Source organism: Eptesicus fuscus, chromosome 12 (assembly GCF_027574615.1).
Source record: "Eptesicus fuscus isolate TK198812 chromosome 12, DD_ASM_mEF_20220401, whole genome shotgun sequence".
NCBI lineage: Eukaryota > Metazoa > Chordata > Mammalia > Chiroptera > Vespertilionidae > Eptesicus > Eptesicus fuscus.
Window position 1 is genome coordinate 15,034,471 of NC_072484.1, and position 27,109 is coordinate 15,061,579.

The 27,109-nt window shown below is 45.7% G+C and overlaps 1 protein-coding gene across 1 annotated transcript in view; it reads left to right on the plus strand.

Moving 5' to 3' along the window:
* RALGAPA2 (Ral GTPase activating protein catalytic subunit alpha 2) overlaps window positions 1-27,109 on the plus strand; it is a 288,867-nt gene that overhangs the window by 254,579 nt on the left and 7,179 nt on the right. The window contains exon 38 of the mRNA XM_028144951.2: window positions 12,768-12,889. Coding sequence (XP_028000752.2) covers window positions 12,768-12,889 — 122 coding nt within the window. The remainder of the gene's footprint in view (window positions 1-12,767; window positions 12,890-27,109) is intronic.

Sequence of the window (27,109 nt, forward strand, 5' to 3'; positions counted from 1 at the left end):
CTGGGACAGATGTAAAAGGAGGAAAAGGTGCATTTTGCCCTTCTGCTGCTCAAAACTGCTTTTCCAACCGCAGCGTTAGTGAAACTTCTTTTCTCTGTGCTCACCTGCCATTTTGGTTGGCACAGGGGCCATGCCTGTTGGCAGGCCTGGCCATGCCTAGACCGAGCAGGTCTTCCGAGTGCTGCCCCAGGCTGTCGCCGCCCTGTGCTACTCAGTGTGACAGCTCAGCCCTGTGTCCTGGCTCAGTGTAGCTTCTGCCTACGTGAGCCATTGGTATCACACTGTTTTTAATGGCCAGAAATCGGTTGCTTTAATATTAAATGGCAAACAGTTTTTCTGCTGCTGATCATGGAGAAGCTTTGTATCATTAGAATTCCCCCAAATTTCCAGTTAGGTTTCGATAACTGTGCAGCATTTTCTTTGGTAAGTCTGTGGGTGTATTGAGTTTCAGGTGTGGGGCAGCGGCGGTAGTTTGCACACAGGTGTGCCGTGACGCCCTATTTTGCCCACTAGGCCGGAGTCTGAACAGGCCAGAGGAAGCTGCTTGGCACCCTTCACATGAGCTGCTTTCCTCAGTTTCTTGGTCACTGGCATTTGGTAAACCCCTAACTTTTCTTGGAGTTTCTCATCATCTGATAATTTGGTATTAAGTGAGCATCTTCCTGGAAAACACAGATGCTGTTAAGCCCTTATAAAAATACTAGGGGCCCAGTGCACGAATTTGTGCACCTTGAAAGGAACTGTGGGATGCGAGGCTACGGTGGGCACAGGGGTGGGTTGCAGCCCCTGGTCCCCTGTCTGCCAGCAGCCCCGATCTCGCCGCCATTCCCACGCGCTAACAGCACCACCCTGCTCACACCCACTGGCGGCACTGAGTGATTGAGGCTGGTGCCAGCAGCGGTTGCTGCCCCGATCGCCCCTCAAGAGCAGGGGGAGGTGGAGAAGCCCTCAGGGGCGATTGGCGCCAGCAGTGGGTGCCAGCGCTGGGCGGGACCATGGAGCACGGGAGCAAAGAATATTCAGTAACCACCAGAGGCTTGCCCTGATGACAGCGACCGGTGCTCCACCTTGGCCTGGCCTCCCTGCTCACCTGCTCCACCATCCCGCCACGGCCGATGCCCAACATGTTCCACGTGTGCCCCCTCGTGGTCAGCACACATCATAGCAACCGGTTGTTTGGTTGTTCAGTTCCGCTGTTTGGTCTATTTGCATATAGGTTTTTATATATATAATAGAGGTCCAGTGCACGAAATTCGTGCACGGGGGTCTGTGTCCCTCAGGCCAGCCTGCACCCTCTCCAATCTGGGATCCCTCAAGGGATGTCCGACTGCCCATTTAGGCCCGATCCCAATAGGATTGGGCCTAAACGAGCAGTCGGACATCCCTCTCACAATCCAGGACTACTGGCTCCCAACTGCTCACCTGCCTGCCTTCCTGATTGCTCCTAACCGCTTCTGCCTGCCAGCCTGATCACCCCCTAACCACTCCCCTGACAGCCTGATTGATGCCTAACTGCTCTCCTGCCAGCCTGTTTGCCCCTAACTGCCCTCCCTACAGGCCTGGTCACCCCTAACTGCCCTACCCTGCAGGCCTGGTCCCCCTCCAACTGCTCTCCCCTGAAGGCTTGGGTCCCCCCCCAACTGCCCTTCCCTGCAGGCCCGGTCACCCCCAACTTCCCTCTGCCGGCCTGGTCACCTGTAACTGCACTCCCCTGCAGGCTTGATTGCCCCCAACTGCCCTCCCCTACTGGCCTGATCGCCCACAACTGCCCTCCCCTGCTGGCCATCTTGTGGTGGCCATCTTGTGTCCACATGAGGGCAGCCATCTTTGACCACATGGGGGCAGCCATCTTGTGTGTTGGAGAGATGGTCAATTTGCATATTACTCTTTTATTCGATAGGATAGGGGCCTGGTGCATGGGTGGGGGCCAGCTGGTTTGCCCTGAAGGGTGTCCTGGATCAGGGTGGGGGTTCCCTTGGGGTGTGGGGTAGCCTGGGTGAGGAGCCTGTGGTGGTTTGCTGGCCACAACCCCCGGTGACCCAAGCAGAGGCCCTGGTATCTGTGATTTATTTTATCTTCTATAATTGAAACGTTGTAGCCTTGAGTGGAGGCCTAGGCCAGCCAGTGTGTGCGGAAAGCTTGGCTTCCTCCATTGCCAGGGGAAACTTAAGCCTCCTGCTCTCTCCAGCTCGTGGCTGCTGCCATTTTTGTTGGGATTTATTTATCTTCCATAATTGAAACTTTGTAGCCTTGAGTGGAGGCCTAGGATGGCCAGGCTGTATGGAAAGCTTGGCTTCCTCCATTACCGGGGAAACCCAAGCCTCCTGCTCTCTCTGTGGCCACAGCCATCTTGGTTGGGCTAATTTGCATACTCACTCCTGATTGGCTGGTGGGTGTGCCTTGTAGGTGTAGTGGAGTGGTGGTTAATTTGCATATTACTCTTTTATTAGATAGGATAGGTAATTTTCTATTTTTAGATATATTCATATTTATTATTTTTAAATGTACAGAAAAAAAACCTTAAATATAGCCCTGGCCAAGTGAAGCATCGTCCCTTGCTCAGGTTTTGGGTATGATTTTCTGGCAGGGTACATACCTAGGTTGTGGGTTTGATCCCTGGTTTGAGCAATTACAGGAGGCAACTGATCTAATGATATTTCTCTCTCACATCAATGTTTCTCCCTCTCTTTCTCTCTCTCTCTCGCTCTAAAATCAATAAAAAACATATCCTTGGGTGAGGATTAAAAAAAGAACATAGCTCAAATTTTACAAACATCATAAAGAGGAATATTTCCCCAAAATTATTTTTCAGAAATGAAAAATCTATACTGAGCTTAGTGCAAATACTTTGGACTACAAAATTTTAATTCTGCCATTCCTGAGCCCAGTCTGATTTCATCTGGGCCTACTGGGTTGTTGATAGTCAACGGATGGACTATTTAAAGAAAGTGATAACCAGAATATCTGCCACATGTCTCTGACTACATTTTTAGCTCCTAGCATACCATATCTTTGTGATGAATGAAAATCAGTGAAAGAAACGGTTCAAGTGACATTGACTCCCTTCCTCCCAGAAATCAAGGTATTGGTGTACAGAAGGCAGAACTCTTAGGCTCTCTATTGTTCATATTGATCCGCCACTTCTTGGGTCGTTGTCATCAGCAAAGCAGCCTTCAGAATCTTTGCTCGCCGAATGACTGATTTTCTTGTCACTTACATTTTTCCTGATGGGAGACATAGAGTGACAGTGTCACAGGGCCCTTTCTCACTTGGTGATTTACAGAAAGTGGGATGCACTAGAGCTGGAGAAGATGGAAATGGAAAATGCTGTAATTAAGGCTGTGCTCCTTCACAAATCAATCCCTGGGAAGAACTGATTGGACCGTTTCTAATAAAATATAGATCTAACCCATCAGCATCTCGGATTCTGAGGGGACCTTCCTTCCGTTGCCTATGCCAGAAGGACATGGGCTTGAGAGCAGACCTCCTCCAAAAGCCTGTAATCTAATAGCCTGAAGAAAACCTATTTTTTTCCCATTTACTCTTATTTCCTCAGAATTATTCTTAAACTTGGTTATTTGGGTATTTTCTTCTTTCTTGGCAGTAGTGGGCTGTTTTCCTCTCCAGGAGTGTATCATTAGGGTTTGAAACCTAATCTACTATCTTATGTGTTTAATTTCCTTTTCCTAAACATTCATTTTATTTGGTTAGTAGAGTCATCCTCTATATCCATAGCCAGGCGGTGACATTCACTCTGCATGATTCATTTATTTGGGGTCTTAATCCTAGAATTTGAAGTTTGCATTATATGGAAAGACAAACAAAATCTTTGTAGAAGTGATACATGGCTTCAGGATGGAACTAGCCTCTGTTCCTGTCTCGATTATTATGGAATTTTATCCACTTATTTAGGATTATTAGATGCCCACCCCAGCCCACCAGTGGTGTATCCTGCTGGGTAGCATATCAGGGAAGAGGCTGAGTACCCAGAAGGGTATCGAAGCAGAGGCCTCTCCTTCTAGAAGCTTCTCCCAGGGTTCTGTGACAGGGCTCTCACTCTGGATCCCCCTCTGATGTGGGCAGGAGGGACTTCCCAGCATTGCGTTCTCCCCTTTTCCCCTCCATGATCATCTCCGACCCGTGACTCACAGCTCTCTATCTCCAGCCCAGGCCTCTGCTGAAGCGCCCTCATCACCTCCCCAGTATTTCTCAGCTGACATCCTGTAGGTCCATCAGACTCCACCCTTCATCTTGTCACCCTCCCTCCTCCCTCTCTCTCACCCTCGTGCAGCTGGGTCTGCCCCAGAGAGCCCTGCACCCTGCCTCCTCCCCTCCCTTCCCTCCACCAGTGCTTTCTTGAGGCCCGTGTCCCCTCTCTCCTCTCTCTCTTCTCTTCCTCTAGTTCCTAGTTTCTCTCCTCTTGTCCCTCTTCCTTCTAGGCCCTTTCTCACATGTCCTTCCCCTCACCCCTCATTACCTCTCAAGTACAGATTAGATCTTGCTGGCTTTTATTTTAAGCCCTCAGTGATTCCAAGGTGCTGTAGACTGATGTTGCTTCTCTTTCCGTGGCAGGCCCTTTGCTGTCTGGCCTAGACCACTGTCCACCCCCAGGGAATTGCACTACCCTCTGGATTCATTCCACTCACTGGGTTCCTTGCCACTGGGCATGTGAAGGGTGAATGCTGTGAGGGACAGCACTGTCTCTGTCCTGGTGCTCCTTCCCACTCCAGAGACAGTCCCTGCCACATGGTCTGCCCTCCTCAGGTGTCTCCAAGAATAAAAGATCCCACACCAAGACCTGGAGGGCTTTGCCTCTGCTAGGCCACCTTGCCATTGGTTCGGGTGTGTGGTCAGTGAGGATCTTCTGTGAGAAGACCTTCCCCAGGATACATAGTGTGTACTGTACACCAGTAGGCATTTGTTGAGGTATAAGTCACATAGCATAAAACTCACTCTTTCACTTGTGTAATACAGTGGTTTTTGGCATAATCACCAGATTGTGTAACCATCATCATCATTCAATTCCAGAACGTTTTCATCACCCCAAAAGGAAACCCCATACCCATAGTGGTCACTCCTCATTCCTCTTTGACCCCCGCCCCTGGCAATCACTAATTTCTTTTCTGTCAGAATAAATAAAATAAAACCTATAGAGGTGTTTATTCTGGACATTTATATAAATGTAGTCACACAGTAGATGGCCTTTTGTGACTAGCTCTTTTCACTTAACATGTTTTTAAATTTCATCCATGTTGTAGCATGTTCAGTATTTCATTCCTTTTTATGACTGAGTTCTATTTCATCCTATGCATATATCACATTTTATCTATGAGTACATCGATTTATGGACATTTGGGCTTCCACTTTCTGACCATGATGAGTAATGCTGCTGTGAATGTGTCCGTCCAAGTTTTTGTGTGGGCATATATTTTCAGTTCTCTAGGAGCAGGTTTTGCTGGGTCATATGTCTGATTGATAGATAGATAGATATAGATAGATAGATAGATAGATAGATAGATAGATAGATAGATAGATTTCAGAGAGGAAGGGAGAGAGAGTTAGAAACCTTAATGATGATAGGCAATTATAGATCAGCTGCCTCCTGCACGCCCCACACTGGGGATCGAGCCCGCAACCCGGGCATGTGCCCTGACCAGGAGTCAAACTGTGACCTCCTGGTTCATGGTCGACACTCAACCACTGAGCCATGTCAGCCAGGCTATGTCTAACTTTTTGAGGAACTGCCAAACTATTTTCCATAGTGGCTACACCGGTTTACATTCCCACCAGCAAAGTATGAGAATTTCAATTTCTTCACATTCTCACCAATACTTGTTCATCCTTTTTTTTTTAAATTTTGTTGTTATTCATTCTTATCCTTTGATTATAACCATCCTTCTGGGTGTGAAGTAGCTCATTGTGGTTTTTTATTTCCATTTCCCTGTTGACTAATGATGTTAAGCATCTTGTCATGTATTGGTCATGTGTATATCTTCTTTGGAGAAATATTTTTCAAATCATTTGCCCATTTTTTTAATGGGGCTGTGCTTTTATTATGAGTTCTTTATATATTCTGTATATGAGACCCTTATGAAGGGTCTCATAAGATTTGCAAATACATATTTTCCCTCATTCCGTGGGTTGTCTCTTCACTTTTTTGATAGAGCCCTTTGAAGTCTAAGAGTATTTCATTTTGATGAAGCCTAATTTTCCTATTTTTTCTTTGGTTGCTTGTGCGTTTGGTGTCATATGTAAGACTGGTAGGCATTTTAAAACTTTATCCTTTGATCACTGTTCACAAAATTGCCCCCAAAATGAGAAGGTGTTATCATCCACTGCATTCTCTAATCCAAAGGCTACTGATAGTGGGACCAACAGATGATAGCTCATTAATTTCCTACTTTTATAAAATATTCTCAGTCATTTCTTCTCTGAGCTCAAAGTCTCTGCTACTGTTGGCTCATCTTTTTTTTTTTTTTACTAGATTTAAAATGTATGTATGTATATATTTTAAGCATTTGCTTGAGGGTAGCATTCCTCAATCCACAGCTATCTTTTTTTAATATATTTTTATTGATTTCAGAGAGGAAGAGAGATGGGGAGAGAAAGAGAAACATCAATGATGAGAGAGAATCCTTGACCAGCTACCGCCTGCATTCCCCACACTAGGGATCAAGCCCACAACCCAGGCATGTGCCCTGACCAGGAATCGAATTATGACCTCCTGGTTCATAGGTCAATGCTCAACCATTGAGCCAAGCCAGCCAGGCTATAGCTGTCTTAAGCAATCTCATTTTCACCAGATTTATGTGAGCCCAGTACTTATCTTTGTGTGAGGAATGTTCCCACTATCTGGTCTATAATGCTTTGTTCTTTTTCGTCTAAGGATGGCTGCTTCTACCCCACCTCAGCTCCATTTCCTCTTCCCTCCAAGTCAGGCCCATCACCCAACATGACCCTTTCTCTGTCAAGACTATTCTCAGAGATTCTGATCATTTCAAATCTTCAAGTAACCTTCTTACCTTTTCCACTTGCCCAAAATAGATGTCATTCACTTCTGGAAAAAGGCAAAGAGTAAGTATAAATTATTAAGACATTTGTACAAACCCATTGGTTGAATATACAGATGCAAGTCAGCATTCCTTCTTTAAAACTCAAGGGCATGCTAGACTTTTCTTAGTGATGGAAGATCTTCTAAGAGAGTTCCAAAAACTTAAGTAAAATCATATGCTCCCTTGCCTCAAACAGGCCTCCCTTGACCTAGCCACAGCCAGTCTTTCCACTGGACCTCCTCCCCCTCTTGCCACCCTTTGGCTCCAGTCACCTTTTACCCGCTGAAACGCCCTAAGCTCCTTCCAGTTCATCCCTCTGTGCCTGAAATGCTCTTACCACCCCCTGACCACATCCCCCGTGATTAGCTCCTTTCCTGCCACTTCTTCAGAGACTGCCCTGCCTTTCTTGTCCCCTCTTTCCTACATGGCACTAATGTAAGGACAGTCTGCCTTATTCTGTGGATTTGTCCCTGCTAGAAGGCAGGTTTGACAAGGGCGGGGACAGCATCTGTCTCATTTCCCAGTTGCATGCCCATCACCAAGCACAGATGGGCACTCAGTACGCATTTATTGAATGGATGCACACTTGAGTGAAGGTGGACTTGCTTTTTGATAATGGCAAACTCACTTGAGATCAAGTCTTATGAGCAGAGCAGGATAATGTATAGAAATCATACACAATAGGCCCATGTACATGTGTAGTATTTTGAGTCTAGTTCAGGCCATTTTGTCACTCAGTGCATAGTAATTCTAGCAACGGTATTTTTGTAGAGAAACATTTTGGCTGAAGCAGTACTGCCACCCCCATGAATGGCATTTGTGTCCATGTTTGACTTGAGCTCTTTAAAGCCCATCTGTCAGTTTTCATAACTTTCTGAATTTTTCTATAATTCTCTAATATTTCAATCTATTTCTAGAATGAAGATCCTAAAAATAACACCATCTGCTTTCTCTGTGTCTCAACCAAATGGACTTTCCTGTTGTTGTTATCTCTAATTAGCAAACTTATACTTTTTATATCCACCTTGGGCTTAAAGAAGCTCATTTTTGTCCTTCCAATGAGTGAGGAAAGATCAGTTTGATGAGTGCTATTTTCTGTTCTCATCAGTTTGGTTTGTTATTGTTGTTGTTAATTCTCACCTGAGGCTATTTTTTTCCATTGATTTTTAGAGAGAATGGGAGGGGAGTGAGCGAGAGAGAAACATCTATGTAAGAAAGACATATCGATTGATTGCCTACCACACACGCCCCACCAGGGCTAGGGATCAACTTGCAACCCAGGGACGTGCTCCCTCTCTCTGCAGTCACTGCTGAGAGTGGAGGCTGCAGTCACAGGCAGGGCCCTGGGTTGGTTTGTGCCCAGCAATAAGGGGCAGCCTCCTCCAAGCGTCTTTGTCCACCTGAGTATGGTGTTCATGCTTGGGAAATTTAGAGAAGGCCAGGCCAGAAGGACTTCATGGGTTAAAAAAAAAATGCAACTGGCAATATAGACTCTTTCAAGCATTTCTTCTTTCCCCTTCATTAAAAAAAAAAAAAAAAAGTGGAATTAATCCAAGGTAAAGGTTATCCCAAGATAGAAATTTAAAACTACTATATGTACAGTCAACAAGCACATAGCCTGAATAAGTAAAAAGAAATTCAATGAAGTAATTGTTATTTGCATGAATTTATAAAGTCAGCAGTTTAAAGCCATGTGCTCAAGTTTAAGTTGCAGGTTGATTTTTATACCCAGGTATATTTAAGTCAATTGGTTTATCTTCCTTTGGAGTTTAGCTCCCAATCTTGCTTAAAATTTGAAATTCCATGTATTCTAGAATTCTAGATATTGGCTGCAAACAGTGAATGTGAGAAGACCTGGGTTCTAGCCCCAGTTTACACCACTAACCATGATTCTGGAAACTTACTTGAACTCAGAGCTTCCGTTTCCTGATTAGTCACATGGACACCATAGGACACGCCCCCCACCTCAGGGGGCTGCAGTGTGAAGGAGGCCTGCTTGTGGCCAAGCCATGTGAAAGGGGGTGGGAGGAACAGGCTGTTCATATTTATCAAGCTTCTTTTGTGTGCTGGAAGCTGGGTCGATGCTTCATATGATTCCACTTAATCCTTCTGGCAGCCCCAAAAGCAGATGTCAGTGTCCCCATTTTTATACATAAGACAACCGAGGTGTGTGTGTGGGGCCGGGGGGGGGGGGGGGGACAGGGCGGGCAGCTGGACCGGGGTTCCCTAGCTGTTGAGGGAGAGGGCTGGAATTCAGACCTAGACCCATCTTCCTCCAAAAAGTAAGCTCCCTCCTGTCATCTGCTGCTGCCATTTCTAAAAATTAAAAAAATTATAATCAGAATAAACAGGGGGGGCCAAGGGGGAGGTTTGAACTTGGATTCTCAGGCTCTTGCAACCCAGCAGAGTATGTCTGAGTGTCTCAGAAAGTCCTCTTGGAAGTTTTGATAAAATGTAACCAGTGAAGACCGATGGCCTCTTCAGTCAAGTAGAGGAAGATCTATAATTGATAAAAATTCTTACGTGAAATATAGACAGAATGGGTCACCAAAGTAACTCAAAAATAACCACAAATCAAGATGGGTTTCTAGTTAGTAAGTTGAATGGTCTCTGAAATGAGTAATTAAGGGGAAAATTGCTGTCTAAAAAAAGTACTTTGTGTGGTTTTTAGTGAGATAGTAAATTCAGGACAGAATTCAGGTTTCACAATTGTTAGTGGTCTTTTTAAGAGAATAAAGGGCAGTGGTTAGTATTGAAACAGGAATTGGATTTGAGACCAGGTGTCTCTTTAGCCACCTGCTTTCAGTCAGAGGTCACTGGCCATGCACTGCCCACACTGCCCAGCACGCTTTCAGCATGCAGTGCACATCTTAGCATGTCTTCGTTTTTTAAAGCTTCTAAAAGAAATGATTTGGGGCACCCATGAGCTGCGTGGCCGTCTCTAAATGCTGCCAGCCTTGGGATGGTGTTTGTTTTCTTTTTGTCATGGTGTTTACATGACCTGGCTTGGACCACGAGTGAAAGTGCCTTTGATGATCTCCTGGTCTCACCCATTCCCTAATGGATGTCTGTCTAGACGACAACACCCACCTGAGCACTGTTAAGGCTCCTACACCAGCACAGGACGGGCCTGGGGGGAGAAGGGGAACCTGTGACAGTTGGGGCAAAAATACTGAGATCAGGAACCTTCTATGAAGTCTGAATTCCCTAGTTATCCAGGTCTAGAAGCACCCTTTGTGCTCTCTGTCTCCCATAGAGCCTTATGTTAGGGTTCATACCACAGCTGTTCCTCGAGTCAGAGAATCTCACAACCTGGTTGCTACCCTGAGGAACTCTAGCGCTGGGCCTGCTCTCAGCCTTGACTGGGACTCGCTAGGACAGTCAGGGGCTGTCATGCAGGATGAGGATGACAGGCTGCTGTCTGGGGTCAGCTTCTATGGGATTGCACACAGCATCCCTGTATAGGCTTGACTGTGAGCTTGATTTACATAGCAGACACGCTCCCAGATAGCATATTTAGCAAGATGCATTCACATTTCTGTTTTGTTCACCATTGTCCCGAGCACTGTATGTGGATGTGTCGGACGCAGTGGGGCCTTTCAGGAAACAGCAGGACGATTCCAGGCAGAGCATGACAGGTCTTTAGAGGGACGCACCTGCTCTAACCCAGGCCCACGAGCAAACTGGGGGCTGAAAAGAGGCTCCATGAATTGAGTGTTGACAGCGGGCCATGGCTGTCCGAAGGCTCAGGTGGTTGTCAGACATAAGTTTAGCTTAGCTCTTTGAGTAATTTGTCACGCCTCACTCGGCCCCTGCTGGGCCAGCACGTGCCAGCTTAGTGTCAGAGTGCCTGTTCACCAGACGGCCACTCAGGCCTAACGTCCTGCTGTTCCCCAGACCAGCGGCTTGCTGGGGCCATGCATGGAGGGCCGAGCCGCGGCGACAGCCAAGTACTGTGCAGAATAAGCATGTTCATAATGAGACGTGAATGGCATTAGTGGGTCCCTCTGGAATTGGGCCTGAGCGGGCGCCTCTCGCCGAGGAAGTTTGGCAGCCTGTTCGTTAGTTAAGGTGAGTCGCCAGGAGCTCCGCCTGCAGCCGAGGAGCCGGAGCAGCTCACGCTTGCAGGCCTAGGGCTGTGTGACCCCCTCTGGGAAAGATCATAAATCATCAGAGGGGCCACTTTTGAAACCTTGAAACTCAATTTCCTTTTTAAAAGCTGCATAGAGACAGCCTAAAGGCAAATTCTGGAATAGCACTGCCCAGTCATGCTCTCCACAGCGGCAGGTGTGTCTGTCTGTGCATCCAGCACGGGGACCCCGAGCCACAGCCAGGGGGACAGAGGAACTGAATCTCTGTTCTTTATTTGAGTTCATTTAAACTGAAATTTAGAGAGCCACATGTGACTCATGGCCGCTGTGCTGACAGCACAGCCCAGACTGCCTCTGGTTTCGTGGTGCAGAGTGCTCCTCTGAGTCTAGCCCAGGAGAAGGGGAGGGAGAGCCTGCACCGAGAAAACAGAAAAATATTTTCCTGTTTTAAAACACGTGCTCTATCGAAAGCTAATTGGAAGGGCATAATTGTCACCAAGTTACATTTTTAAAGAGGCCATTTTGACAACACAATGAGAAATGTTAGAATCGCTTCTGTCGCTACAGATCATAAACTGATGGTGATCCACATCCCCTGTGTTCCTGGGAAATTAGCATGATTTTCACAGTGACCAAAACGCATCTTTTAACTTTGGTGTTGACGATGAGGAAGGAGCAAATGAGACATCATGCCGCCTTCCCCACGTGTTAATTCATAAAGTCATACGTGCGGTGCCTCCATCGCTGTCCAATTGTTCTGACGTTACCCTGTTACTGGAAGTGCATCATTCACCTTCCCAGGAAACAGAAGCCGCACACAAAGGGGAAGATTTGCTTTCTGCCCCATGAAAGGCGGCCACACGCAGGGGTCCTGTTAAGACAGCTGGAAAGTTGCTTCAGTGTGTTACGCTTGTAAGTTTTATTGGTGGCTGGTTTTTGATTACACATTTGAATGCGTGTGTTCCAGACTGCAGTTTTAATTAAAAGGCGGTCTTTTTTTTAAGTATTGCCTTGCGCACTCTCTGCTAGATTCTCCAACGTATTTGTTCTTATCTCCGAATGCTCACAGCCTATCTCGGCTCTCGGCTCGGGAGCCCCCTCAGAGCATACCTCCTCGGCCTTCCCTCTTCCCAGGGACATGCATTAGCTTATTTTTGAGAAGTGTGTGCCACCACCTTCTCACTGATGCTTCCTTGAAGTAGCAAATCATTTTGTCGGTAGGCTGAAAAGAACATTTTATCCGTGAACTAGCAAGAGAAGATCCAGATCTGTCCCCCAGCTGTCAGTGGAAAGAGATGCTGTCATAGTCCATGCCTCTGGTTTTTTTTTTGTTTGATTCAATCTTAATAATCTTTTATGTGATCCTGTAACGATGGGTGTACATACTTTTTATTGATACTAGTGATGGGTGCAATGAAATCCAAAAGAAACTTAGGTCTCAAAATCAGAATTTTATCATTAAGACCAATCCTTAAATTTCTGACAGATGTTAACGAACTTGCAAGGTAATTTCCCCCCGACAGAACGTAAAAGTTGCATCACTGTATGTAAAGCAGAGTGGACTCTGGCATTGTTTCCTGTGCCATTCTGCACATGCACTTGTTTCCTTAACCGATCGCTGCAGCTACGAGGAGCGAGCTCTCTATCTCGAAGCCATAATTCAGAACCACCGCGAAGTAATGACATTTGAGGATTTCGCAGCCCAAGTCTTTTCTCCGTCTCCCAGCTACTCCCTCGGCGGAACGGGTGAGTGTCTGCATTATTCTTCCCTCGCACGCTTAAGACACACTCGAGCAGCAGATGTACACCTGTTTTTCACAGATAAATGCTTGCAAATTTAAGAAGAGCATTCTCCCTCTGAATCAACTAATGAATATCAAAAGGAATGATGACATTCATTTTAATTTGTTTTGTATCCGAGCTGTTCACCCAGTTCTTTTCTTCAGCTATCCTGTTAACCTCCGAATCTAGCGAGGTTAATGAACTTTCCTCAGTGATGTGCTCGGTTCATTTGGGAGTGTGGGTTTCTTGCTGAGCTGGGAATAATGTTGTTTAAAAGCGATGCCCGCATCAGTGCTTACTTATCAAAAAAGAGTTCCTCACAGTCGAAGCCGTTGCTACTAATGCTAAATGGGGATTACGCTGCCGAGATACTCGAGATACCCGGGTCAGGGATTAATGCGGGAGGAATGGAAGGACAGTGTCCCCTGGTCCATCATGACGGCAGGGCCGCACGAGCCTTCTCTGCAGTGGCCTGTGTCACATGGACCAGCCGCCGACCAGAGCAGCACCTGGTGTGGAACCTGTTTAGAAACTGGCTTACGGTCATTTTCATTTATTAGGCAAATGGGAAATTTCAAATGTTTCCATGAATATTCTTGTTTTTAGGTTTTACTCTTTTATATTAACAATTTGGGGGAAATGGTATACTGACACCTAAAATGATTGTATGATTATTTTGGGTGGTGGTTAATTTTTTTTTTCTAAAAATAGAATTACTTACAAATTTCTGCATGTAATTGCAGATGAATTGCCTTTCAGAGAGTAAATGGGATGCTTAGTCAATGCATGCTGAAATTCTCAGTGAAGGGCTTCCTTCTGCTAGTGTAGACACATTGTGAGGGCGCTTAATAGATTTCTAACCTGTGTCAGTTGCCTCTGACACCACCTTCCTTCTCCTGTTCTGACTTGTTAACAAATCTCTTATACACAAAGTGAAAAAAATTAAATTCCGTGAAATAAATCACTTACAAATAAAATCAGCCATGCATCACTGTTTAACATCGCTGGCTTCGGTCCTTGCCTCTCCCAGCTTTGTGGAGAGATAAGAGGAGAGGCTTGCACTCGCCAGGGGAGCCAGGAGCAGCAGGCAGAAGGCCTGGGAGATAAGCAAGCTGGCCTAGGGAGCAGAGCCATGCGATTTACATAATCACGCCCCTGCTTCCTGGTGAGGCGTCAAGGAACACAGGGATGGCCTCTATTGATCTTTGTTGAACTGGAATACTAAGCAACATGAGAAAAGCTTATAACTTAAAGCTTTGATTAATGTTTCCTACATTAAAAAAGGTAGAACAGCTGTGAATTGAATTCTTTTATACTCTCTGCCAACGTTCTAAAACCAAAAAGAAATCAGTTTCAAGGGAAATGAAGATTTCATACCCAGTCTAGGTAGAGGTTTAAAATTGTTTCTAATTCTTGGTGAAAGCACATGAAAGATCTATAGCAAAGCTAATTTTTTTAAAGCTAATCATTCTGGTTTTTTCACCCTCACAATGATTTGGGGCTTATTTTTTCAGTGCTTTGTGAAACCTTTTTGTTTCTTAAAATTAAAGAGATTAAATAATAGATATTTGCACTCATCAGTTCAACTGTTACGTTCTTAAGGCTTTTGACTATTGAAATAAATATTGATGAACTTTATTTTCTAGGTATATTTTAGCCTCTGTATAAACTTGATTTTTTTCCAAAAGTTTAAAACTATTTAAACCAATTTAAATTAGTGTGTAGGTAACCTCTTAAGTGAGACTGTAGGAGTCGTTTGGGTTTTTTAAGACCTGCAGTTTGGAGAGGATTACTGACAAGCTTCTCCAAGAACATAGCGTTTGCCCAAGTCCCTTAACAGATAAAGGTTCTGACAGCTCAGAAATGTGCACATTGGAACCTGTACAAAAGGAACGTGAAACCAAAGATGGAATATCAAGACAAATCCTGGTCCTTCCTTTTTTTCAAGTTATTTACACCAGTATCACATTTCACAGTGTTTGGGGTTTAGGGAAATAGGGGTTGAGTGATAAAAAATTTTATATGGATATCACACCAATCCATGGATGGGACTTGAGTCAGGGCATAATGCTCTCTCTCTTTCAATGCTTTGTGTATGTGCCCACCACAGTGGTTAAGAAGGAACTAGAAATGAACTTGACCTGAACTGAAATTGGGGGCAGCGCAGTGAGGGTGGAACGCGCACAAGCGCACTTTCAGAGCTACCTCCTCACCCATGCACGCGCCGGTTCTGCTTTCGAGGAATCCCTACCACTGTCTGTTACCACTTTTACAGATGAAAACACTTCTCACTTATTCACAGTGTTTTTTATTATCTTGGGACAAGTGTGATCAAACCCAGATGAGCTGAGCAGCTTAAACTAAGAAACTGAGGGGGGGAAGTCTGCTCTTCCAAGCAGCAAGCCAATTGGAAAAATTGACCCCAAGCAGCTTAAGCTCCCACAGTGCCCATCGGACCCAACCTGGCCATCCTGGCCAGCAGGGTCACCAAAGCCGGGCCTTGGGCTACTGCTCACATGCATATGCACAGCCTGAGGAGTGAGGGGCTCTCGGGTTTTCTTTGTATCCTTGTACAAGGGCTTTGTTGTGAACACAGAAGGAGAGTAACCTGAAGGCTGTGTTCACTGCACACTGGTTTTGTAGCAGCAAGCAGCCCTGTTTCTAGAGGGAAGGACTCTGATGTCGGCCTTTAAGTCCTCGCTGTAAGTAAGAGACGTGCTAAGTGGGAAGTGCCCTCTCCCCAGACTCTCCCTGCCCCGGTGCTGTCGCTTGTCACCCAAGGCGGCCGTAGATGGTCACGGTGGCCAACTGTGTGCCTCTATTCATGATTCACTGTCAACCACAGATGTGAGGCAGGGTCTTTTGTTGTTTGGCTGATAGGTGGGTGCTCAGCTTTTTTAAAAGAAGTTTTTTAAAAACCTATTTTGCCAGTGCAAAAATGTTATTTTACAATAACCACGTACCTCATATCTATTCTGCCCACTCCTTGTTTTAATAATGCCCACTGTAGAATCGGGATTGGGACTGCTTTTTTACCTAGCCCTGTAATTTGCATTCCTTTTTGTTCCTTATTGACCAACAATTTCTAAGTGGTAACCAGTGTTAAACTATTGGCTGCAATTAACGCACACACAAGTGTGTGTTTGCAAATATATGTCCACACATGTGTGTATAGATATGTTCCATGTATGTACATATGTGCATTTCACACGCACATTGGGGTAAGGGACTAAGTTTGTGTTTCCAAGCATGTTCCCAATGAAGGGGGTCCAGCAGAGGAGCCGTTAAAGGGTTAATGGGCACGGGCGCCCTTGACTGCTGGGAGGGGCTGATGTAATCGCTGCCGCTCACAGCCAAGTGCATCTGTTCACCATGAGGTCATTCTTCTGCATGCTAATGATTTGGAAAATCAAGTCTAATGCTTGACATTATCAGAAAGGATATAAATAGTGTAAATCTTTACTTTTGGGAAGCTGCTCTTATAAAACAAAAGGAGAAAAGAGAAACTTTAGCTTGGACTTTAGGGGTTTTTTTGTTTTGTTTTGTTTTCCAAAACTGCTTTAATGATTGTGTCTGGCCCTTAAGATCTGGGAGGGATCCCCTTATGTCTGTTGATAAATGATCCCCAAATTACTATTACAGTCACAGCTAACAATTTGGTAATTGTGAACTAGAGGTATGTCTAATTTAACATCATATTTTAAGAATTTCCAAGTGCTTTGGTCAGAAGGTGATCAAGATGGATTTCTCTCAAAGAATGTCTAAAACGAAGAAAAAATGAGTGGTTGCTCTCCATACAGGAGAATTGAGTGTTTGCTGAGGATGCCGGCACTGTTTGTGGTCCTTCCTGCTTTAATATTGCTATGGGGAGCCAGCAGAGGGAGCACAGATCTTTGTTTATTTGTTAGCCCTACGTAAAAACAACATATGATTTCTCCAAGATATGGTCCGAAACAGTCCCTCCTTCACGTCAGGCTAGCCCGTGAAGGCTCCAGGATTTAGAACAAGTGGGAGAAAATGCCTCCCGAGGCACCATCAGATTCTGCCACTTGTAATGTAGGTCATATTTGGAGCTTAAAGCAGATTTGTCTGAGTTGGTCTCAGGATGCTGCTGCCTCTGCTGCTACTTACTATACAGAGCTTCACATTTTCACCTTTCACGCTCAGGAATTGCACAGGTGCCCGCTTAGAAAGCTTTATTATGCTCACCTACCTCACAGAAAAGACCTCAGTCATTTTTCTCTGCAACAAAATCATTATATTAAGTTCACAGAAACTATCAGAAGACCCTGGGTGCATCTCTTAGCAGCCTGTCCCCTAGAAGGAGAGGTGCAAGCCAGGGCCAGGACCGGTGAAAATGCTGGCCCCGTGCCCACCCCGTGGGATAGTCCCAGAAATCAGAGCCACGGCTGCTGGTGTATTAATATCGGTTAAAGACCAGGGCTGAGTCTCAGAATTTCACTCGGACGATCCAGAAGTTACCTTTAAGTGCAAGTGCTCTTGTGACCCTGTCTGTTCAGGGGCTCCGGCTGCCGCTCCGCACCCTCAGGCGCCCATGGCTAAGCAAGTGGAGCCACACACCCTGCAAACCGACGGCCCTGCGTGTGCGGTCCTTCCACCCAATAGGCCCTCCCAGACCCAGACCAGATCTTTCTTCCCAACCCAACTGCCTCAATTCTGACCCCCTTTGCATATGACATTAAAAAACAACAACACTTAAAAATGCATTCTTCTTAAAAAGACAATGAAGCAGCCATAGGAATTTTTTAACCACCCACAGTCCCATTGCTGATCCCCCTGGTGCTGGCTACAGCTGCACATCGGTTCACCCGTGAAGCCGTAGGAATCTGGATGCTGTGTCCCTATACCAGGCATTTGGATTTCCTGGTCTGGCCTGCGGTCTGGCCCTGGGGACCTTCTTTTAAAAACTCCTGAGAGCATTTTAATATGCAAGCAGGACTGAGAACCACCGTCCTAAACCAAGGCCTCTCGGTTATGGTTAGGTCCTCGCCTTAGTGCCATCTCACTTGTCGTTACTTATATCTTGATTTTTTTTAGCCTATGCAAGTCTTTATCCTGTTTTATGTTTCTTCTATCTTAATAGACTGTAAAACCCTTAGAGAATGATGCATATAATTTCTTTCTCATCACATACGCAAAAGGAGTAGAAGAGAAATGTGACAGAAGGCGGTCAGGCTGTTGCGTTAAGCTGTCCCGGTGTGTCTCCAGGCCACAGGTGTGTGTTGGGCCTGATGAGATGCACAACAAACACCTGTAATGGTGATGCACCTCTCCCCCTCCCTTCCTGGTCTCCTAGTGAAAGTGGACTAGTGATAAGCCGTGTGGTCAGAACTGCCCTGGAGAAAGCCTGGATGATGCAATTTGAATAACTGACACTTCATGCAGGATGCTTTCTTCAATGTTACTGAGGATTTTAAAGAGAAGTCTCAATTGCCCCGTTTAGCACCACATTTTGCCTTGTGCTTTTTCACCCCTTTTTCCTCTTAAAACTCTTTTACTCTCCTCAACATCATCTTTGGAAGAGGGAAGGAAGACATGAGACAAACATGTGTTCCATTGACCCTGATAGAGGCACTATGGTGCTCCTTGTCAATCCCACCATCTCTGAATGGCCCTCCCCTCCCTTCCCTTGGCAGCTGCCACCAGGAGGGCTGAGCCGGGCGTTTTAAGGGAACACAAAGGCTCTGGAGGCCTGTGCCCTGCCTCTCCTTCCTTTCTGGAGCTTGAAGTCTTGTTAGGGAGAAGCAGATACTCGTGAGCCTCCCGTAATGGCTAATGATTAGTAAGCCCAGATTAGTTAGCTCCAACCTATAACCACATGTTAAAAAGATACGTCAAAAGGGAAGAAAAGCCAGTCAGCCAATGGTTTGCAGTTGGGTTGAGATTTCCCTGAGATGGGCTGTGCCATCCGCCTTATGAGCCTGGGAGGAAATGAACACTTGCCTAATACCTACTAGATATTTCCACTAAGCATCCTGCCAGTCAATTTTTAACTTTCTCACCTTGGCTGGGAATTAAGACATCTGAGAACTGGAAGGCCCTGGGTAAGAAGAATATAAAGGCTAATAAATGTAGGAAGAGAAGAGAGGAAGAAAGGACTCCTGTCAGAGCCAGTGGGGCGCTCCTGCCCCAGGGCAGGTGCAGAGATTGGGGGTCCTCACAGGTTTCCAGAAAAAGATGGGACCTGAGATTATTCATTCTAAAGTGTTGGCTCTACATTTAATTTGTTCCTTTGAAAGAACTTGAAGATGCTGCTTTTTCTGTGAATTGCTGCGTTCGTTTCGTTCTGGTTCGTCAGTCCTTGCAGGGTTGTAAGTGCCTCGCTGCTAATTACGGCTCTGGGGACACTTCAGCAGTTGCCAAGAGATGGCCGGCAGGTACCAAGAATTTTTCTCAGAGACAATTTTTGGAAATGACTCTTAATTAAAGCTTATTTGAAATAACCTTGAGATTTTGTTTCGGAAGAACCTGGAGCTTCTGACGCCCAGGTCCACACTCCTGGGCACCAATGCTGTGGCCTCGTGTCCTGGTTCCAGCAGGTGGAACACGTACGGCCTCGGCACTGGGTTCCTGGAAGACCCAGCGGCTTCGCTTGGTTTTCTGTTTAGCAAAAACCAAACCAAAGCAGAGGCCAAATGGAGCATTTAGGTCTGCTGACGGAAAACAATATTTCATACTCTTTTTTTTCAGAGTGATATATGATGATAACCAGGACGTTAAACCTCTAAACTATATAATAAAGAGAAAAGCTGGTTCCTTTTTCCCATTAGCCTTTAAACTCCCTCAAAAGGCTGGGAAGAAAATTTCTTAAAATGGAAAATATGCCAATCAACTTCGTTTAAAAAATACCTGAAGTGCTTAGGCGTTGCCATTGCCGAAAGTCCTCTCTCAGGCCCACGGAGCCCAGGAGCATCACTGTGAAGAGTGCCTAGAAAAATAGGCAGAACCCTGCTTTTCGACCGCTTTAAGAATAGGAGACAGTGAAATCCCAGATGCATAGAGGACACATTCCACCCACCTGCACTCGCTCGCCAGGGCCCTGCCCGCAGTGCTCAGCGTTCCCGCGTGGGAACTGGGGTCAGTACCGTCAGCCAGCATCTCCCTTCTCGCGAGCCGGACCGTCCTCCTGTGAGGTTGCCTGATGCTGGAGAAAGCCACTGCGGTCGCCAGGACTCACTGCGAGGTTCTGCTCCCCGAGCCCTAACCTCAGGCAGAACCAGGAGGTGCCGGCCGCCCTGCCTGGCTGCTGAGGTACGCTGGGCAGACTGTGTGGCGGACGTGAGCCCGTGCGTTGTAGTTAGGGAAACCCTGCTCCCTAGCTACATCCCTAGGGCTCAGAGAAGTAGCTAAATAAACAGCCCGACCCCAGTTAACGCCAGCGCTTCTGTGACATCTGGGTGTGCCCTCTGAGGCCAGGCTCCCGACCAGGGGGATGTGCGCTGACCCAGACCACCAGGGGCAGGAGTCCCAGAGGGAAGGGATCAACACAGAGAAGAAAAGACGCAGCCAGAAATGGAACTCCGTGGCTGCTCTTTACCCGGTTACCCAAAGTGGTGACTGCCAGAGCCATGTTTACATATTAGAACTCAGGTCCAGCTTGGGTCTGGGACGCACATGCACCTTTGCTACCGCTTAAGCAGATGGGAACCGCAGCTTCACTCCAGGTCATCGCATAAACCCCACGAGGGCCGTGGTCTGCAGACATTCATTTCATAAACATTGGGAATATGAGGGGTGCTAAGAAGAAAAAGCAAAAGGAGGACCAGGAGTGCTGCTGAGAAACATAACACTGGGGTGGCACTTTAAATCGGGGTCAGGGGAGGCCTCACTGAGAAGGGAACGTTTGAGGGAAGACATGAAAGAGGTGATGGAGAGAGCCATTTAGAACTGGTGGGGTGGGGAGAGTGAGGCATTCCAGGCAGAGAAACAGCAAGTGCCATGGCCCTGAGGCAGGAGCTTTCCAGGAACAGTGAGGTGCCCAGTGTGGTTAGGGCAGAGGAAGCAAGGGGGTGAAGGGGATGAGGCAAGTCAGAGCAGCCTGTGGGCCAGCAGGGAGACTTTGACTGTTACTCTGGTGAGATGGCCAGCTTTGGGGGGGGGGGGGGGGTGGGAGCGTGTTAGGCAGTAGAATAACATAATAAGAATTCTTGTTTTAAAAAATCACTCTGGGCTTCTGTAGAGGGGCTGTACTATAGGAGGGGTAGGAAGGAGACTAGTTAGAGGATATTCCGTCCCCTTTGTGTTCCTGTCCCGGGCACAGCGGCATGCTGACTAATGAATCAGCATGTGGCGACGCACAGAGGTTCTCCCTGAACATTCCCTGTGGGGCCTCTCTAGTGGCCCCCTCATCCCAGTGCCCCCGAAGGCAGCCCCTGACCTGGGTTGCACAGGTGAAGGGAGCAGTTACAGCGGCTCTCTCTATGGGGAGATTGGGGTTGGAAGGGAGAAAGTGAAAAGCAGAAGGACAAGAGTTTTGACCTGCAGTCACATATCCCTTCCCCCACAAGACCCTGCAGACTCGTCCCAGAGCTCGGTGGTCTTAGACCAGTGAGCTGATGTGAAGAATCATGGTAGATGAGTGTCTCTGGAACATGGAACATTATTTTAAGAGACTTACAGTAACTCAGTTATCCAGAAGAGCGAGGCTATGAGAGCAAGGTCCCCTGGCACTATTTCACTCTGACAAACATGATTCTAGAACAATCAATGAACAGTAATAGCTCTTTGCATATGTGTGGACATTGGCAACACCTTCCCCACCATTTGCCCTCAGTAGAGCACCATTATCTCTCTGGCAGTTAGTTTTGAATTGAGAAGGGTTGTGTGTTTTTCATTGTCAAGTGGCTGGTCATATCAAGGCCAAGGCTCAAGTGCTAAGTCTCTGCTCCCACAAGACTCACTGCACCCCATTCGGAGAGGACCCCTCCTTGTGGGGAACACACTCCTGGAAATGAACAAAGGGGAGGAGAGGGCGAGCCCTTCTTTGGTGGCAAAGGCTAAACGTTCCTCCCCACCGGCAGGAAGGACTACTTTGTGGGCTGTCTGACAAAGGCACGCCCCCTTCGGCATACATCACTGGAAAACTTGGTTGAAAGTTAACCGGAGTATTTCCTATTTTAGAGTGCAAATGGAGCACCACGGGGAGGGTTCACACGTAGAAAAGATCTTAATTATGGACCAAAATAGCTCCCTGAATGTCTGAAGACCAAGGACAGCTTTTATCGGTGAAGCTACCAGACAGTTTCATTGCTTCTTTAATGTTTCCTGAGACAGATACTCATCACTCATCATTCTCCCACACGTCACCACAAATGTAACTGCTGCATATTCTTGAGCTATAGGTTATTGGGAATTTAAAATATACTCCTGCGCTGCATACAAAATCCCAGGTGTCCTGGGGGAAGTCACACTGTAATCCTACCTCTAGTTATTACAAGACAGATGAAGTCCAGTTAAATAAACCTGAGAGGCGACCTTGAAGGTCAGGGTACTGTGTTACCTGAGGGCTGGCCCCATTTACTTTGCTTTTGAACATGGTTAAGTTTGTAGTGTGGTTAAGTTTGTAGTGCGGTGCAGGAGGAGACATGCTGGTGGCAGCTGCTAAACCGCATAGCTTCCCGGTCCCCCTGCCTCCCTAGGGGCTCATGGGGAGTGGGGGTATTTTCCCCTAAAACTCGGAGCCACTTCTGTTGTGTCATTTTTGGTAAAGTAATAGCAGTAGCTCTCCAGACTCCCTTCTATTTTATTTTTCCCTTTTTAAAAACAGCATATTGAGATATAATCCACATACCATACAATTGGTATGTACCCATTTAAAGTGTACAATTCCATTTTTAGTATGTTCACAAGGTGTGCAACCATCACCATAATCTAACCTTAGAATATTTTTATCCCTCCCTAAAAACAAAAACAAACCTACTAGTAGTCAGTTTACATTCTCCCTACCTCACCCCCAACCCTAAGCAACCTAAGTCTACTTTCTATCTTTGGATCTGCTTATTCTAGACACTTCCCACGAGTGGTATCACAGTATGTGGTCTTTGGTCACCGGCTTTTTTCACTTAGCATGTTCTCAGGGTTCATCCATGTTATAGCCTGTATCAGTATTTCACTTCTCATTGCCGAATAATAGTCTATTGTAAGGGTAGACCACATTTTGGTCATTCCTGCATCAGTTGATGGCCATGTAAGTTGTTTTCATATTTTAGCTGTTATGAATATTGCTGCTATAAACATTTCTGTAGTGTTTTTCCATTTTGAGATGTGAATTACAACTGGTAGAAGGAACAGCCACCACTGTGGCTCGACATAACTAAAATCTTACTGTTCCTGTTCTGTGAGGTAGTGACGGGGTCTGGGAACCTCTTTCCCCAGAAGGGCCTATCCAGAAAGTTGACACCAATATTAATTTTAAATTTATAATTTACTTAACCTTAGTCATCTATATATAACTAGTGGCCAGATTATTATGACCACCTGAATGTTTGTAGGCAAATTAGCCGTACACTGCATCGTATGGGATATGGAAGCCGAAGGCCTGTTCGAACACCTTTGCTGTCTGCAGTTACCAAGATAAAACGTCTCCAATTCGCACAGGAACACAAGGATAGGACAGTCGAGCATTGGAAAAAAGTCATGTGGTCCGATGAATCACGTTTCCAGTTGCATCATGCAGATGGCAGAGTGAGAATTTGGCGGAAACAGCATGAAAGCATGCACCCCACATGCATGAGTACAACCCTTCAAGCTGGTGGGGGCAGTGTTATGGTTTGGGGCATGTTTTCCTGGCATGATTTGGGCCCTTTAATTCATATGGAACAACGTCTGAATAGCACAACATACCTAAGTATCATTGCTGATCAAGTTTATCCTATCATGTTGATGGCATATCCCAATGAAGATGGCTTCTTCCAACAAGACAATGCGCCATGCCACAGTGCTCATATTGTGCAGGAGTGGTTTCAAGAACATGAGGGAGACTTTACCTTGTTAGGTGGCCCTCTCAATCACCAGATCTCAATCCAATTGAGCATTTGTGGGAGAAAGTTAAAAGAGCCACCAGGCAACTGGTTCCACAACCATCAAATCTCACAGAACTGGACAGTGCTATTCATTAGGCATGGTGTCAGATTCCTCGCATCACCTTTCAACATCTCGTGGAGTCAATGCCAAGAAGAATCGCCGCAGTATTGAAGGCAAAAGGTGGCCCAATGAAGTACTGATGGGGTGGTCATAATAATCTGGCCACTCGGTGTATATACAGTAAAAGGCTAATATACTAAGTGTCCGAGCGTCCGGGAAATGACGTCATGTAGCAATGCCCGGCTTCCCCTCCCTAGTGACTAGCCTTCTTGGAGTTTCTTCAGCCCAGGAACATGATTTGCTTCATAACCAGGTGGAAACATTTAACACTGTAACCAAATGTCTGTGAAGTGTTTTCACATGCCTCATCTCATTTGATCCTCACAGAAGTCCTGGAGTAGGTAGATAGGAGACTCGGTGGAATCCTGTTTTCTTTTCATTAGCCAGAAAATGGAGATTTAGAAAGCTTAGAAATTAGACCCAACTGAAAAGAAGTAAGAAATGGTGGGGCTTGAAAATGACTTCAGGTTTTCTCACTGCGCAGAATATAATCAAACACTGCTGCAGTTAAATATTTTACCCTTTGTTCTCCCTGTGTGATCTACAATGATAATCTGCTTCATGTTGATATCTACTGCTGTGTTGCTGACAATTACCTGAAAGAGTAGTTTGGGTGCTTCACTGGGCTGGAAAAAGTTTAGCTACATCAGAAAGCAGGTCTAATTAAGCAAGTTTATTCTATATAAAAGGCTAAGTTGACTCATGCATGCATGATACATATAAAGCTCTCACTGGCGCCAATCACACGCGTGTGTTTCCATCTGTCGTTGTCAATCATGAATTTGGTTGACACTTCTATTATAGAGAAAGGGCAAATAGCGATATTAAAATATTTCTTCTAATTAATTTCCTTTCAATGTGCACGAATTCATGCACCTGACCACTAGTATACCAGGTGTATCAGTTAGTAATGCAGATGTTTTTCAATAGATGGAGTTACACATATGTTGATGTATATGCGATTTGATATGTATGCTATTTTGTTGTATTGACAGCAAGCTTCAAAACTTCATATGTCAAATTTTCTGATGGGGTTAACATCATAGATATTTTTACGATTAAAAATGTCAAATTTCGTGCCCAAAAAAAAGAGCATTTGCGGGAACTTTTAATTCATTACTTTATTTTGAGGAAAAGTGCTGCTGAAAGTTATCATATACTTCAGGAAACTTATGGTGAACATGCTCCATCTCAGGATACTTGTGAACGCTGGTTTAAATGCTTTAAAAGTGATGATTTCAATGTGAAAGACAAAGAATGTCCAGGTCAACTGAAAAAGTTTTGAAGACCAACAATTACAAGCATTATTGGATGAAGATGTGTGTCAAACTCAAAAGCAACTTGCAGAAAGATTAAAAGTTGCTCAGCGAACAATTTCCGATCATTTACAAGCAATGGAAAAGATTTTAAAGGAAGGAAAATGTGTGCCACATCAACTGAATGGAAGACAAATGGAAAACCGAAAAGTCATCAGTAAAATGTTGCTTCAGTGGCATGAAAGAAAGTCTTTTTTGCATCGAATTGTGACTAGCGATGAAAAGTGGATTTATTTTGAGAATCCCAAATGCACAAAATCATGGATTGATCCAGGTCAACCATCAACATCGACTGCAAGGTCAAATCGCTTCGGAAAGAAGATAATGCTCTGCGTTTGGTGGTATCAGGAAGGTGTGGTGTATTATGAGCTTCTAAAACCAGGTGAAACCATTAATACTGATCGCTACTGACAACAAATAATCAATTGGAACCACGCTTTGATCATAAAACAACCAGAATGTGCCAGGAGACACGACAAAGTCATTTTGCTTCATGATAACGCACCATCACACACTTCAAAACCAGTTAAAGACACATTAAAAGATCTTGCCTGGAAAAAAAAAAAAAAAAGATCTTGCCTGGGAAGTATTAACCCACCCGCCGTATTCACCAGACCTTGCTCCTTCAGATTTCCACTTGTTCCGATTGATGGCACACGCACTTTCTGAGCAGCACTTCAAAATGTATGGAGAAGTGGAAAATTGGGTCTCTGAATGGTTTGCCTCAGAACAAGAAAAGTTCTATTGGGACAGTATCCACAAATTACCAGAAAGATGGGGGAAATGTGTAGCTAGCGATGGACATTACTTTGAATAAAACACTTTTGCTGTTTTTCTTGAAATGATCGTGTTTTCTTTGATTTCAAAATCCACATTATTAACCGGTACACCTGGTATCTATAAGAATACATTATAGTTGCAGAAGAGGAAGAGAAGAATGTCAGGAAAGTTTTCTCATGAGTGTTCCACCTGCTGGCTTGGTCCCTCTGCACATGCAGGCACATCATCACACGCTCCCTCTTGCCTGCTCACCTTTTGGTCCAGCTGTCCTAGCTTTCTGCTGCAGAACCAAAGCTGATGGGCAAGACCAACAACCAAAAAGAGGAAGCTGAGCCCAGAGCCAGGGCCAGGACACAGTCACTGCTGCTGGGTTGGAAATACTGGAAGCCGTCCTTGGGCCATTTGGAAATGTTAATTAGGCTGGCCAGTTCCCACTGATCTTGGGTGCCAGTGTTGAGTTGAGTGTGTAGGCTTACCCCTTCCCTGGCTGCACCTGTTCCCTTCCTCAGAGCCATTCCAAGGGGTCTGAATACCCGGCAGCTCTCTGATCTCCGCTCTGTCTGCCTTCCTGCTGGGAGGATGTTTAGCACTCGCCGAAAGCTGGAACCGTGGTCCACTGTTTCCCTCATCCATGCCAGCTCTCAAAACCATTCCCTTCCCTAATTATCTTGAACCAGTTAATCATTTTCCACACTGACTGTTCAGTAACAAGAACCCAGAGCGAGGCAGCCACTTTCCCTGTCTGACCCTGCCCAGCTCATCCCAGGTGGCAGTCCTGGATGGCAGCCTTTCCTCAGAGGTAAGAGCTCGGTTCAAATCCTTGCTCTTTGCTACCCCAGTGAGTACAGCCAGAGAAAACATGCCACAAAGAGGCCCTGCAGCTCCTGAAAAGCCTCCATGAGGCAGAGCTATGTGGAACACAGAA